The sequence below is a fragment of the Archocentrus centrarchus genome, chromosome 17 (genome assembly GCF_007364275.1).
Source record: "Archocentrus centrarchus isolate MPI-CPG fArcCen1 chromosome 17, fArcCen1, whole genome shotgun sequence".
In the NCBI taxonomy this organism is placed as follows: Eukaryota; Metazoa; Chordata; class Actinopteri; order Cichliformes; family Cichlidae; genus Archocentrus; species Archocentrus centrarchus.
This window is the reverse complement of record NC_044362.1, coordinates 21,224,417-21,240,996: the sequence shown is the minus strand read 5'-3', so window position 1 is coordinate 21,240,996 and position 16,580 is coordinate 21,224,417. Positions and strand designations below refer to the sequence as shown.

The 16,580-nt window shown below is 39.4% G+C and overlaps 1 protein-coding gene across 1 annotated transcript; it reads left to right on the top strand.

Moving 5' to 3' along the window:
* The first annotated feature begins 1,861 nt into the window (after positions 1-1,861).
* npc1 (Niemann-Pick disease, type C1) lies at positions 1,862-16,367 on the top strand. The gene is given in 28 exon segments (XM_030751357.1): positions 1,862-1,954; positions 4,202-4,333; positions 4,546-4,652; positions 4,986-5,131; positions 5,239-5,406; positions 5,510-5,759; positions 6,606-6,688; positions 6,801-7,171; positions 7,921-8,147; positions 8,514-8,614; positions 9,918-10,020; positions 10,110-10,176; positions 10,178-10,255; positions 10,257-10,298; positions 10,540-10,722; positions 11,234-11,348; positions 11,790-11,917; positions 12,214-12,287; positions 12,289-12,346; positions 12,465-12,554; positions 12,932-13,122; positions 13,315-13,430; positions 13,653-13,781; positions 13,898-14,084; positions 14,559-14,790; positions 15,300-15,413; positions 15,534-15,696; positions 15,803-16,367. Coding segments are annotated over 28 exon segments (3,819 nt in total). The 5' UTR covers positions 1,862-1,873; the 3' UTR covers positions 15,886-16,367.
* The last annotated feature ends 213 nt before the right edge of the window (positions 16,368-16,580 follow it).

Sequence of the window (16,580 nt, the reverse complement as noted above, 5' to 3'; positions counted from 1 at the left end):
AGATGTTGATGTCACAGCTATGAATCTGCTCCTAGCTTTAAAGCCTTTTTAGTCCAGCAGAAGCATTAAACTTTGCAGATATTGTTCCTAGTTTTAAGGGAATATAGTTTTGTAGCAGCCTGTAAGCCTACCTTTGCAGATTTTACACAGGTACAATGTAGAGGTAACAGTGATTATGCTGTTATATACCCCAGCATAGTTGCCTATAATTTATACTCAGTACACGGTTTTGTCATATCATATGTGAATATGCACTTATTCCTGAATTGTGATTATTTCCTTCAAAATTGAAAATGAATAAATCTTATTTTCTATGGACATGCAGCCTGTTTGTTTTGATTCCCATGCAGCTTTACAAGTAAAGAGGTGGAAGAAGGACAGATCCTAATGATTCACTCATCTAATCAGTTTTTTCCAAATGCCTTCAAGCACTCCAACCTTAATGCTTTCCTGTTTCCATTTTAGTGAAGCAACAAAGCTTGAAGGTGTTCCACTGAAAGGGATTCAAACTCAAACATTAAAGAGCTCAGGACATCAAGATTTGACCACAGTGGTTGGTGTGACTTTAGATTTCCATTGACAAGCTACTGATAGGAGCCTGATTGAATTTTAGCTTTGTGTGCAGAATAAAACAGCAGAACAAATAACAAGTTTACATCTTGCTTACACACTTTTATCTGTTCTTAGACTGCTGTTAACAACAGGCAAGTTCTGGTGGCTCTCAATTAAACTAGGAATGTGAAGGGAAACAGAGACATTTTATTAAAAAACAGGGTTTCTACAGCACCAGGACAAGATATGATAATGGGTGCTGTGTTCAGGAAAAACTTTAAATTAAAATGATGGCCTGCAGGAGAGAATTATTTTTAATTAGATCTCTGATTGCAGAGAGCCATTAATACCACAGTGGGACTGGAAAAAAAAAAAAAAAAAACTCAACAACTTTTGAGTTAATTATTTCAATTAGATTTAAAGAAATGGAGTGTGTCCTCTGCTTTCATGATTTTTTTTTCTCATGTTACCTCCTGTCTTTGGACCTTTACTGAGTATATTAACTATTAAATACTGCTTTGGACAATATATAAATTTTAAAGGTGATAAGGCTGTTCAGGTGGAGCATGAACCAGAACTCTGCCCTGTCATTAAATACATCATCTAGTCTATTTTGGTGAAAATGTGTAAACTTGTGTGTTTCAAAGGAATCCAGGATCTCTTCCTTATAAAAGAAACCCCATGTGGTTTGTGGCATCAAAGACCCAGTTGCTGGTTGGCAATGTTTAAAAATAGCTGGGAAAAGCAAGGCCAAGGAATGGCATATGATTCCCAGATGATTCATGAAAAAACAGGCTTTTGGCACATATTCACAGGAATTGCAGTCATTGTTTTTAATGCTTGTATTTATGATATAGGTCAGGATAGGCCTATGAGTGCTAAAATATTACAGATGATTAGCTTATATAGAATATGTTCTTCAAGGAAAAAGTGAGATTTTCTTACAAGGCATATATGTTTTTACACCCTTATAAGCTATTACATTGCAATAAATAATTTATGGTGTGGACTGTAGCTAAAAACTGTTCATCACTACAACCCCAATTTTTTTGTGACTCGATGTGATTTCATTAAATCATTAACTTTGACAAACACCGGGAGGTTGTATATTCCCTTGAAAACAGGTTCAATTTACGGCAAATGGGATAGTGCTTTTTCGTGCCTTTTCGTGGCGTTAGGGTGCAGTGCGCCGTCCTTGTCATGAGGTGGCAGCACGCGGATTTTCTCCGCCCCAAATAAATAGGGGGTGGAAGAAGAAGGTTTTCGATATGCGAAACTTTACCTGAGGTTTCAGTTCGATTTGGTCTTATCGGGCGCCGGGATGGGGCTCTTGGCAGGGAGAAGCTTCTTTTTAAATCTGCTATTCTTCGTTGTTCTCCTGGCCGAGGGATATTTTAGATCGGTAAGTCTAATTTAACGTCACCGCTCTCGTGACTGTTTATTAATGACTCAGCTCAGGCGTTGCTAGTGTGATGTTTATCAGCCGTCGAGTGAAACTCGGATTTAAGCTCGTTGAGCTATTTAGGGCTTGCCCTGTTTTTATACATTGAAGCTAGCATTAGCCGATGATTGTCTTAATACTAGTTTGAACATATAGCTGGCGTTAATGCCTCTGGGGGGCTTTGTGACGGACTAACGTGAGACTGGTGGTTCAAGTGCAGGCTGTCGAAACCAGCTTCGCAGGCTGACTAATGGCTCCCTAAGTGTCATCACGCATAAATAAACGTTAAGATCTCAAGAGGCGAAACTAGTGTGAAGAGCAGTATCCGCTATGGTCAAAATTTCACTGTCTATTTGGATGTATCGGTTAATTGAACTAAATGTCATGCTGCTGGTGTAGCAACTGCATTGCTCGTTAATAAACAGTGCAAAAGGAGCACATGGAAGCTACTAGAGACATAAAACTGTCGGGGTTTACCTTAATATTGACATTAATTCATGTATTATGCAAGGTTTTCTGTACCAGCTTCAACTTCTGCATACGTTGATAAACTTTTAAATAATTTCATGACATAAAAACGCCAGAAATTAATACTTAGAATAACTTGAGCAAACCAGGTCTGATTTGGTCAGATGTAGATAATTCGCAGCCTCCCTGCTCCTGACTGTCGCAGCAATGTTTGCTGTCCTCCTCATGATGTAATTAGATCGGGCCACTGACTGCACTATTTTGAAATCCTGCTAAAGCATCTGAATCCGATTAATCATTACCACTTTAAGATAAGATATCCAAACAGAAGCATCAGGAATGTCAAAATCAGTAAAAAAAAATATATTGATTTGAGGCCTGCCGTGGGTGAGCTGAAAATATTTTAGAGAAGCATCTGAGCATGCAGGGCATCTGAGTTACAGTGAATTTCTCTGAATATTCCCAGTGACGTTCAGGTTTTTACCCTAAATAAACAAGGCTCTGTTGCAGTAGTTGCAGAGTTTGGTTGCTAGCTGAGCCTGCACTTTCATAAAAGTCCATTTTTGGAAATTATGATACCTGAATGTTAACTGTCATCTTCAGACCACAAGACACAAGCAGGTTAAAGTGCAACAGGATTTCCCATAAAACAGTTTGTGGAGTAAGTGAATTAACTTCCCTATGACACTCACCCCAGAAAAGAGCATGTGAGCGCGCTGATGCTGAATAACCAGGAAAAAAAAAAAAAAGTTTAGTTTTAAGTCTACCTAACGTTTATGAAACAGTATCCCTTCTAGGTTAAAAAAACCCTCCATTTTCCCAAATATTTTTGTGTTAAGTGCTTTAAAGGCACTGAGGGCCAGAATAATGAAAATGAAAACTGTGAAGTGAGATGTCTATTTTCAGACATACACAGTACAAGGTAGTACTAGAATCACAGGAAATGATATGCGGCCTGATGTTTAACTCTGTTAAACATCACCGGTATCCAAATTGTGTTAAATCCTCTTACGCAGTTTAATCAAAGTCACACAGTCTGCTGGAGGAGAGGAGTGAAAGGAAAGAAACCTCCTTGTGTTTTCACAATGCTTCAGTTCTTCACTCTCTTGGAGAGATGACAGGAGAGGAATGGAGAGACAGAAATGTGGCCACTCTTTGCATTTGTGCAGGGGAAGTGAGAATCTGCAGTGATATACACATGAACTCGTGTTACACCCAAACAGAAACACAAAAATACACACGAGACATTGTTAAAGGCATTTGAACACTTGCAGACTCTCAGTTCAACAAACACGAGCCATCTACCCAAACATTCGCAACTTAAAAGTCACATTCTAACATCCTGAGCTGATATTTCATTTTGTAAACCTTTCTCCTCTACATTCAGTTCATTTAATCACATTTTTGTCATCAAGCTCTCCATCGAACAAAGCAGACTCGCTCTATGAACATCTTTGTGAGAGAGAAATGGGTCTAAAGGATTTTTGTTGATCAGTGCATAAAGTCATATGGTCTCCTGTAGCCTTCAGAGAAACTGAATGTGTCTCGCTCGGCTTTCTCTGTTTTCTTGGTTTTGACCACATCCTCAGGTGGTATAACTTAAAATCACATGAGTAAAAAAAAAGTTGCTAACTATTCACTGGATTCTGCAGCAGATACATGTATACTGTATTTTTCTGTGATTTCTGCATAAATAACCCTTTTTTTTTGTTGTTGTTCTCTCATCCCTTCTTGTACTAGTATCATGTTGCAGCCCAACACTGCGTGTGGTACGGTGAGTGTGGTGAGTCAAAGCTGCCTGGAAAAAAGTACAACTGCTACTACCCTGGTCCCCCTATCCCGCTCAAACCTGAGGGTTATCAGCTTCTCACGGTACGTAGAGCAGTGATTTTTTTATTTTTTTTTTATTTATTTATTTTTTTCTTCTTCTTCTTCCCTGTTATTGCTAACATTTGATACTCAAACCAGTTTTATGCAACTGATTTCTACTTTACTGCTGGGCTTTATTTTACACGTTGGGAAAAAAAAAATCAGTGAACGTGCATTTTAAAATGTCATCGTCCTTTCTGTGTTTGTATATGAAGGAGCTTTGTCCTGCATATGACTATGGAAACAAAAGTCTCTGCTGTGATGTCGACCAGTTGCACACCCTCAAGGACAGTCTCCAGCTGCCACTTCAGTTCCTGTCTCGGTATGTTTTATAACGGCCGGTCAGAGCACATGACCTGCTTGACTGGGCATCATCGTTCCCCTTTTGAATTCCTGACCACAAACTGTCAGTATACTGTGTGCGTGCTGCTACAGTTCTTATATATTGTTGCAAGTGTTGGTGTTGCATTTAATTGGTTTAGACACAGACTACCGCAAAGGCTGAATAGATTTCATTTTATGCCTGCGCTTTTATGGTTGCCTTGTTTTTACCAAGAAGCTTTAAAACTTTGAAACTTGTTTTAAGTTGTGAGTTATGGCAGCAGTTCTTTCCCTTGTTTAATTCTGACTGTGCTTCTGGTGTGGCTGCTTGCAGGTGTCCGGCCTGTTTCTTCAATTTCATGACCCTGTTCTGTGAGCTGACATGCAGCCCCCACCAGAGTCAGTTTATGAATGTCACCAAGGTTAATGGCTCTGATGTATTGGAAGTGCAGTACTACATTGGACAAACATTTTCTAATGGTGAGTTCATAGCCAGAATATGATTGCATGTATTTTTATAGCATTCTGGTGTGTAAAGCATGGAGAATAGACCTTGCCCTAAAATTATGTAATTTGATTTCTGCCAGCCATGTACAATGCATGTAAGGATGTCCAGACACCGTCTAGCAACCAGAAGGCCTTATCGGTACTGTGTGGCAAGGATGCAAAAGACTGCAATGCTACCAACTGGATCCAGTACATGTTCAGTACTGACAATGGACAGGCGCCTTTTCCCATCGATCCAATATTCAACGGTCAATATTATGAAGTACTTTTTAAAATCGTACTAGTTTTCTGATGAGCATTTTAAAGTATCTAATATCTCCATTGCCCTGTGATGTGATTTCTTTACTCTAGATAGCGCTTCATCTGATTACACTCCCATGAACAACCAGACATATGGCTGCAATGAGGGCCTAGATGATGGTTCAGGTCCCTGCTCCTGTCAGGACTGCACTCAGTCCTGTGGCCCCAAACCCGTACCCCCTCCTCTCCCACCTCCATGGACCATCCTTGGTATCGATGCCATGGTCCTCATCATGTGGCTGTCTTACATGGCCTTCCTGCTCATCTTTCTTGGACTTCTTCTGGGTGTGTGGTGTTACAGGTAATAGATCTTTAATTTCTAACACATAGTTAGATGTGGTGATTTTTGTACAGTGACACACTTCAAGCTTAAACATGTTGTTTGTTTTTTGTTTTTTCTGGGCCCAAATGGGCCTTTTGGATTGACTCCTTACACATGTATGATGGGGTTGCACACAATAAAGACAGTGGCTGTGACAATCAACATTATCATAAACTCAGTCTCCCACTTTGTAATGCTTTCCCAGGTCTTAACTGCAGCTGCCTTCAGATATTGTTTTGTTTGCCACTCTTTCTGTTTCATCTTCATCAGGTGAAATGCATGGTCATTCATGCTCATCTTAGGTTTATCTGTCCAAAGAACTGATGTGGCTTGTTCTTTTCCATTGAATGGCAACCATTCACCCTTTTGCCTTTGTGTTGAAGTGCAGGCCTTTTCACGTTGCTAAGTTTTTATTTTTCCCACAAATTCACCAGACTGGTTTGGCCACGCCTAATAATCCTCTCATGAAAAGAGTAGGAACCTGTCTTGTTTTTACAACTTCCAAATGCAAATCCTACTCTTGTAGTCATCTTGAGACTTTTTGCCTGCCTAATTGATCAGTTGATTTAAAAAAAAAAAAAAAAAAAAAAAAAAAAAAGAAGTGACTCACAATAAATCATTGATCCCCTGAAAAAGAGGGGCTGCATATTCAAGAGCTGTAATTCCTAAATCTTTCCTCCATTTTTGGGTTGGAATGCTCTTAAATGAATGCTGAATGTGTGTCTTACATTGTTAATGTAACTATAACTTTAATACCTATTGCAGTATATACTGCTTGACACAGTACGTAGATGATCTCTCACTGAAGGCTGTTATTTTTTGCAGGAAAAGGACTATCACATCTGAGTATGGCCCCATTTTGGACAGTAATAACCCGCTGTCTCTTAACAGTGATAATCCTGACCAAGGTACAGCCGTGCAATTTCTGAGCCAACATCACATTTTTATTTATTTATTTATTTATTTTTAATGTAATTGTGACACAGCCCAAACTAACTAATGGTATTTCTTACCTCTCAGTAAATGCATCATGCTGTGAAATGCTGGGTGAACGTTTTGAGAGTGTCCTGCGGACCTTCTTCAGCTCTTGGGGTTCCTTCTGCGTGAGGCATCCATTTCTGGTCATCTTGAGCTGCCTGGCACTGGTGGCAGTCTCAGCTGGGGGCCTGTGCTATATGCGCATCACCACTGACCCCGTTGAGCTCTGGTCATCTCCCAGCAGCCAAGCTCGTCAAGAGAAGGATTACTTCGACAAGCACTTTGGACCATTCTATAGAACCGTGCAGCTCATCATAACTACTCCACTCAATTGCAGTACCACCTGGGTTCCATTTAATGGAGGAGCAGCTGTCCCATTCAGTGCTGTCCTGAACAAAGACATCCTGCACCAGGTGAGTGTACATTCTGATTATATTCTTGATTTCATATTTTTTAAATCATTCTATTTATATCCTCATCTTGTGCTATGGTGTAAGGGTAGTCTTCAAAGCATTTCACTGCTAGTTGTACCTTGTATGACCATGCATGTGACAAACTTGATTTGAGTTAGTCGGACCGGTTTATTATTGAAGTCTATCAGCTTCCTTTTCCTATTAAGCATTTTTGTACATGAGAAAAACTATATAGCAGTTTAAAAAAGGTTTTAATGAACTGTGCAAATGTTTTATTGTTTTACCTGTTCAGCTGATATCTGACTACCATGAGTCATTCATCACTATATGGAAATGAGGTTAAATATGATTTAATGCTCTCCTGCTGCAATGTACACACATTACTTTCTCATCGTGAAGCAAGTGGGGAATAAATACAGCACTGCGGTGTCTCTTTTGCAAGAGTATCCCTGACTAATATAGGCAGGATTAATGGTACGAGCACAGGGAGAACAGCAAACTCTGTGCGGGTTTTGAGCGTGAGACTGTCTTGCTGTGACGCAACAGTGCTAACCACTGAGCCATCGTGCTGCCACTGCATAAATTCTGTGAACCAGCTGCTGAGTTTAGCAATGCCACTGTTTCCCTTATCAGATAAAATAGAAACTTTGCATGTGAAGAGCAAAAGGACTTCTGAAATTGTGGTTAAATGGTGGTTAAACAGTGGTTCTCCTTTCTTTTTCTTTTCCCTTCTGACTTTAACTAACCAGGTGCTGGATCTGCAGCTTAAAATTGAAGGCCTTGTAGCCACACATGAAGACCAAAATGTCACGCTGAAGGACATCTGCTTTGCTCCTCTGGCTCCATATAATGACAACTGTACAGTCTTTAGTGTCCTGAACTACTTCCAGAACAGCCACACTGTGCTGAATCACACTGTAGCAGATGAATTTTATCTCTATGCTGACTATCACGACCACTTCCTCTACTGTGTCAGGTGAATTTTTTTTGTATTATTTATTTATTGCAAGTTAGGTTCCTATGCTAGCACTCTTTCAGTTGAAAGACAAGTTTTCAAGAGAAGTTAACTGCTGTCACATTTCTGTTAAAGGTCTATGAAATGTTGCTGTAGTTAAAAAAAAACAAAAAAAAAAACAAAGAAACCGAGTAGAAATGCAACACCTACTGCTGAGGTTGTTGGGGGGAGTGTCTTCTTAAAATAGTACATGCAGACTTCCTCATTAGCTGTCATGTGGAAATGGTTGTTTATCTGATAGAGATTTTCTCAAACCCTTACTGAGTGCACTCTTTAATTTAGTGTGTCTTTTTTTTTTTTTTTTTGTTTGTTTTGTTATTTCTGCAGTGCACCGGCTACCCTCAATGACACCACTAGGCTTCATGATAGTTGTTTAGGCACCTTTGGTGGCCCCATCTTCCCTTGGCTTGCATTGGGGGGTTACGACGGTGAGTTTTGGAGTGTGTTCTTGCGCATCGTTACATGGATGACTTCAGTTTGACAGTCGAAAGCTGTATTTTTTTTTGTTTGTTTTTTTTAATTCATTTGGTGAATCAGGAACATCTCTTTGTACAACTTGAATCTGAGAGGTGGGTTTGTACTAACACTACTTTTTGTATCAGAAGTAGTTCAAAAGTCATGTTGTATCAAGCAGTTAAAACTATTGCAATGAAAAATATTTGCATATTCACTGATTCCAAATTTTCATTTAATGAAAAAGAACATTAAAGTTTTTATGGACAAGTAATACCAAACTAAAATCATTGAAGTACTGCTGTTTGTCTCAGAACTGGGTGGGAAAAAAAATTTACAGTAGTCACAAAAATTGTTTACAGCTTCTCTAATTGTTCTTTTATTGACTTTACTGCCCTAAAGAAAACACTTTGCTCTTCAGGCCACTCTCTGTATATTAACCTTCTATTCATAGCAGTGTATCAAGGACAAAAAGTGTCAAAATCTAAAATAAACTAATAAATAACTTTAAGCCATAATGTGGCGTTAAATACATCAAAAATAGATTAATGAGTAAATCAGAGGAACAGCTCAGGTTCAGCGGTTTGGAGTAAAAGTTAGAGAGGCAACTCTGAGATGGTTTGGATGTGTGCAGACGAGGGAGAGTGGATATGTTGGACAAAGGGTGCTGAAGATGCAGCGAGGCTGGAGCAAAAGAGGAAGACCACAAAGATTCAAGGATGTAATGAATAAGGACGAGTGGAGGGTTGGTGTGACAGGAGGATGCGAGCATGAGAGGGGAGGCAGATGATGCACTTTGGCAACCTCTGAAAGGAGCAGCTGAAGATTGCATTAATGGCATATTTATTTACTCTTTTTGAACTATACATTGATTTCTTTATATTATTTTGCAGGTGTTGGCCCCTGTTGCAGTTGTAGTAGTGCTGATCCAGAGTAAATCCTGACATATTCATTACAGTATAGTACAGCATCATTAAGTGTACAGCAACAGAACTTTTTTTTTTTTTTTTTTTTTTTTTTTTTGCTTTACCTAAGTATTTGTAAGAAGAATGTGATGCTTCATAATCTGAAACTGTTGCATCTTAATGAGTCCTAAAACAAAATAACAACGTCCCACTGCTGTCTCTAGCCAACTGATCTAATTTAGCCTTTTTTTCCCCCAAGTCATTTTAATCAGTACTTTTTAAAAGGAACATTAAGCAGTAACTGCCAGTTCAATAATCTTTATTATTATGACTGATAAACTAATAGATTATTTTTCTCCTCTCCCCACTACAGACACAAACTACAACAATGCCACTGCTCTTGTGATCACCTTGCCACTCAACAACTATTTGAATGACACCGTCAGATTGGACAAAGCTCGGGCGTGGGAGAAAGAGTGAGACAACAAACCACCAATAAGCTGAAGACGCTGTTTACTTGTTTGCCTTGTTTTTACAAATGGTTAACTTTTGTTTGCATTTTCAGATTCATCGCATTTATGAAGAACTTCAGCAACCCCAACCTCACCATCGCTTCACTGCAGAGAGGAGCATGAAGATGAAATCAACAGAGAGAGCAACAGCGACATCAGCACTGTAGTCCTCAGCTATGCCATTATGTTCATCTACATTTTCCCTGGCCCTGGGTCACATCCCAAGCTTCAGAAGACTGCTGGTAATAACACTAAACTCTGCCGTGGACTATTTTTCTCTTCAACATCCATGCATTTTTAGCGATCAGTGAAATTAATCCATGCCTGAAATAGTTTTACACTTAATGCAGTGCAGCCTAACTTGTTAAATGACTTTGATTTCACAAAACTAGAACAGGTGTGCTAGACCATCTTTCTTCCACTCATGCATAAAATATACACACGAGGATGAATATTCTGGACTTTGTATTTTTGCCCATACAGGTGGACTCTAAGATTTCCCTGGGTATAGCAGGTATCCTGATTGTGCTGAGCTCTGTGGCCTCCTCACTGGGGATCTTCAGCTATGCTGGTGTCCCGCTCACGCTCATTGTGATCGAGGTCATTCCCTTCCTTGTGCTGGCTGTTGGAGTGGACAACATCTTTATTATAGTACAGACCTACCAGGTAAGCACTTTCTGTCCAATCCATTAAACCTTTACATAATCCACAAGTGGTTTTGCATGGTGTTACTGTAGACTATCATTAATACTGCTTATGCATTTTCATTGCAGGAAACTGAGCTTGTTTGCTTGTGTGACACTCACTCAAATATGGTTTTCTTTATTTTCTTATAAGCACAAGTCAGTTCATCTGCAAGTAGACTTTTTTTTTTTTTTTTTTTTACTTTGAATTTGTATAAAGTCAATCTGACAACCAATCTGAAGAGAAAGGTAGCTTAAAGGGAGGCTGGCCTTCAAAGGAGGGGAGTTCAGACAGCATCTTTGAGACAGATGATGATCTTAGGGGTTGCACTAAGGTGCAGTATAAGATTAAGACTTATTTTAGACCGTCAGTCATAGTAAGCTACTTTACTCTAAAAGAGTCCAAGAACAAAAATATGGAGCTGTAAATGAAAATAATAGGCCTCTTTTGTACGGGTTACATGTGCTAAATTGTCATTTGTATTTTTGAACAGCGGGATGAGCGGTTGTCACAGGAAGAACTTCACCAGCAGATCGGTCGTATTCTTGGAGACATCGCCCCTAGCTTGTTCTCTCTCCTCTTCTTGAGGACCGTCGCCTTTTTCCTGGGTAAATGGATCAGTTATGAAATGTAGCCTATAAGTATATCTAGTACACAGATGCTTTAAATCTCACTCTTTGTATTATTATCAAGAACTACCCTGACATGCAGGGCACCAAAACTCAATCATGTTCATATAACAGTGATTGTATATAATAAATACTGTGTAGCACTGTTTGTAGTGATTAGACTGTATTTCAGATCTCTGATGTTTGAGTCACTTGACAGTAATGGTGCCATTTATCTCATTGCTCTGACTGTATGCCAAGGCTGTTATATTAATTGTGTGAATCTTGTTTCAAATGGTGCTTGTTTCCATTACATTTATTAAAACCATTAAAAGCTAGAAAAATGTTTCTTTGTCCAGAATTGACACGATGACCACGAAATGTGTCACAGCGCCCTGGTGAGTCACATGCTGATTAAAATGCTCCTTTTTCCTTTTCCAGGGGCCCTGTCCAACATGCCGGCAGTGAGGACATTCTCCATGTTTGCTGGCTTGGCTGTTTTTATTGATTTCCTGTTGCAGATCAGCTGCTTTGTCAGTTTGCTCGGTTTGGACGCTAAAAGACAGGAGGTGAGACGATAGTGACAACATGATCATATGAAAGTGGTTACAGATTTACAGACTGAGATGTTTTGCAAAACAGCTGAAAGTTTCAGTCCTACAAATCATTGCATCTAATTTTCATTCTAAAATTAGATGGAGTGATTGGTGCAGTGATAGTTCTAATTAGTATTAAGGTTTAATTGAGTTTGGAGTGTATTTGAGTCTTAATAACAAATGTTTGGTTTAATGTTCAGCATAGTTTCAGACTAGGCCAATAGTAATGTACACTTTTCAAATGATGTGTTGTCTGTTGTATCAAAAAGGGGAATCGACTTGACATCCTCTGCTGTGCAGCACTGCCAGAAGGCCAGGAAACCAAAACAGACAGCCTCCTGTTCCTTTTTTCAAGAAGTCTTCGCTCCATTCATCCTCACGGAGTGGGTGCGAGTGATCATAGTGAGTACCTCAGTGCAGTTATGCATGCCTGCCTCTTGATAATAAGCTAAAACTGGTTTGGACTTGATTTAAATAATTGTTCTTTATGAACATACAATGACCTTGTTGTTATTTATAGGTGGCAGTGTTTGTGGGAATGCTGTCCTTCAGTATTGCTGTGGTGAATAAAGTAGAGATTGGACTCGACCAGAAGTTATCAATGCCTGATGTAAGTTTCATGCAAACCTTTTCAGCCTTTTCATTGTTGTGGGAAAACTTTGGTGTCTACGTTTTGATCATAGCAACACTTATCAGTTTTATATATATATATATATATATATATATATATATATATATATATATATATATATATATATATATATATATATATATATATATATATATATAAAATATGGTTTTTTTTTTTTTTTTTTTTTTTTTTTTTTTTTTTAAACATCCTGTTAGTCATCCAGGAAACTCAATCACATGTAATGTGGCGTAATTTCCCTCAGCATTTTTTGTGTGTGTGTTGTCATGGAGCAAGTACAATATCTTGGCTCACATCACTTTTCCTGCAGGCAGTTCTGACAGTTTCTTTCTATCTAGGACTCATATGTGCTGGAATACTTCAAGAACATGAGCGAGTATCTCCACACAGGAGCACCGGTTTACTTTGTGGTAGAGGAAGGTCTCAACTACAGTAGCCCAGAGGGTCAGAATGCCGTGTGTGGAGGGGTGGGCTGTAACAACAACTCCCTGGTCCAGCAGGTCTACAGTGCCTCACTTATCAGCAACTAGTAAGTCTGATTAATGAGCTCCTGATCCAACAGTTTGAATATTATCTAAATTAATTTACTGTGTGGCAGCTGGATAAGGTTAGGGTTATCAGCCTAAAAACTATAGATCCAGCAAAAGTTATGAAAGAATAAAAATCTACTGTGATGTTATGATGCCAGCTCTTTCTTTTTCACCCCCCTCCCTACTCATAGCTCAACCATTGCCAGCACACCATCCTCCTGGCTGGATGATTACTTTGACTGGGTGAAGCCTCAGTCCACATGCTGTCGGTATTACAACAACACTGGGACCTTCTGCAATGCCTCAGGTAAACCTTTATTCAGTGGTTTGAACTCTTGTATCGTGACCCTGCGGTTACAATGTCACAATCTGACCACAAGTTTTAGTTCTTCATATAAAACAATGGCTTCAAAGGCCAAGTTCATGCAAAAATAACAAGGCAATATAAAAACTAAACTTTAATGTAGTTTATGATGCATTAAATGACATGAAACTGATTAAAATGAATCTTTCCCTGTTATTTTTCCAGTGGTAAACTCGTCCTGTGTATCCTGTCGGCCGATGACTCCCAGTGGAAAACAGAGGCCTGAGGGAGAAGACTTCATGCGCTTTTTACCCATGTTCCTGTCAGACAACCCCAATTTCAAATGTGGAAAGGGTAATTTTGCAGCTCTTTCAACATCTTCTTTATTGAAGCATATTTTAATGTTCACTGTGTGCTTGTTTTTGTTTTTTTATGGATTCTAATGTTCCACTTCTTCCCATGTTCCCCTAGTGGCCATGCAGCCTATGCCACAGCAGTTGACGTGTATCCCAACAACACAGGGGTAGGAGCCACTTACTTCATGACTTACCACACCATCCTAAAGGAGTCCCCAGACTACATAGAGGCTCTGATGATGGCTCGAGTCCTGGCTGACAATATCACCCAGTCCATTGACCACAAAGTTTTTGCCTACAGGTAAGACCTGTCGTACCACCTGTGCAGCACTTGATTTTCCTTGCTATAGTAATTTAAAGGTGTATATTAAAGTTAGTTTCAAATGAAAGGTTTTCAGTTTCAACCACTGGTTTATGGTGGTACGTGCTGAATTTTTTTTTTTTTTTTTTTTAACTGAAAGTTCAAGGGTATCAAAGGGAGGAAGTAGGTCATAGATAAGCACACAACAAAGAAAACCACATCATGGCATCACAGATAATGTTTCACGTCAAAGCTGTTTCTGTTCTCTGTAAATTGCTTAAAAAATTCAACAGAAAAGTTGTTCATGAATATGAAATTAGATTTGCTGTGTGTCACAATAAGATGATTTGTAATAGATGTAGTAATTAAACGATTATTAAATTAAATATACAGACTAATATTCCAGTAAAAGTATTAAACCCATGCTGCTTTATCAGCTGGTGCTTAACTAATGTATGTTTTCTTCCTTTACAGTGTCTTCTACGTGTTTTACGAGCAGTATCTCACCATCGTGCACGACACGGCTCTGAACCTGTGTGTCTCGCTGGCAGCCATATTTGTGGTGACCACGGTGCTGCTGGGCTTCGAGCTGTGGGCAGGCGTGCTGGTCAGCTGTACCATTGCGATGATCCTGGTCAACATGTTTGGCGTCATGTGGCTGTGGGGCATCAGCCTCAATGCAGTATCTCTTGTGAACCTGGTTATGGTAAGAGCAATAGGAAATGACTGGACTTGGAGGTTAGGTTTGTTAGAGTGAGCCTGTTTTAGTCTCTGCAGTTATGGGAAAGTCAGTCATTTAACCAAAACCTCCACTTTTAATGCACTCGAACATGGCTGTGGCACAGCTAATTCCAGCTTTGTGAGTGGTCGCAGACCTGGTCCCCGTCTTTGAAGCAACCATTTCAAAGGCACAATAATGTTGATCGTGATGCTGTCTCCAACCACTGTTTCCATAGTGTTACTGTGGCATAAGTGAAATCTTGATTGCAACTACATTTTGTTCTTCCTGTTATGAATCGTGTCAAGTTTTGTCCTATTTGCATCTGGGACACAAACTACCTTATAAACTGGGGCTGTGTTTTCCTTATTCAGCCCTCTGCTCAGGGACTTTGTTCTTGCAGTCTAATAACGTCCCTAAAAGTTGGCAATAAAAAGAAAAGGATTCCTGAATTTTCACGTATGTGGTGCCCAGATGTTTCCTGTTCTCTGTTGCAGACCTGTGGGATCTCTGTGGAGTTCTGCAGTCACATTGTGCGAGCTTTTACCGTCAGTGTGAAGAAGAACAGAGTGGAGCGTGCTGAGGAGGCCCTTGCTCACATGGGCAGCTCAGTAAGTTTTTATCCTCTTAGTAAATCCACAAGAGGGAGCTCTGTAAATAACCTCTTTTGGTTTAAAGAATCATTTTGACAAGGGGTTTTTTTTTTTTTTTTTTTTTTTTCCTTTCTGCAGGTATTCAGTGGGATCACATTAACAAAGTTTGGAGGTATCTTAATTTTGGCACTCTCCAAGTCGCAGATCTTCCAGGTCTTCTATTTTAGGATGTACTTGGCCATAGTGCTGCTGGGGGCGGCGCACGGCCTCATCTTCCTCCCTGTACTGCTCAGTTATATAGGTCAGTGATGTGGCATATAAAAGAAACAAGTGTTTATATAGAAGACGTAAGCACAAAAATACTGGCTGTTTGTACTAACTTTAATATGTTTTGATTCTCTTTGAAGGTCCGTCAGTGAACAAAGCAAAGGTGTTTGCCGCTAACAGGCGCCATGCTGGCACAGAAAGGGAATGCCTACTCAACTACTAGCAGCCTGCTTGGGCCAATGAACAATGAACTATTTGTTTCTGAGCAACGTGTGTGGGTGTGAGCACGAGCAATTTCTGTGATCACTGACATGCTCATCGTCATTGCCACTACTATGCATGGATTTAACTCAGGAATATATGTGGGGATAGAAGTGCCAGAAGCCTTGTCCAACTACATACATACTGACTTTCCTCAGAAGACTTTAAATCCCACCAATCCTCCTCTTCCACCTCCTCACACTACAGGATAAGTATGACTTCAGAGTTTGAAGCATGAGCAACACCCCCACAGAACAGACACTTTGCCAGTCTGGATGTGGGAGATGACCACCCCCGGCATCATTTTACAGACAAACTCTCAATCAGTTCCAAACAGTATGTGTGGTTCTGATTTGAGAAAACTAAGAAGGGGTAAAACTTATTACATTTTTTAAATGTGTATATATAACAGAAAAACATGGTTTAATTTTTTTTTTTTTTTTTTTAAGCAAGACTTTTATGTAACTATTTGATATTATGTAGCATTGGAGCTAACTGTTAATGATGATGATGATAATGATGGTATCGTAGGCTCTTATAATACCTCACATTAACATGAGTCATATCTTGGGCTGTGTTCACATACTACAAATCAGGCAAATAATAATGCGCCACATTTTGTGGATGTATTGTTTTGACCCCAGTGTACTGGATGTG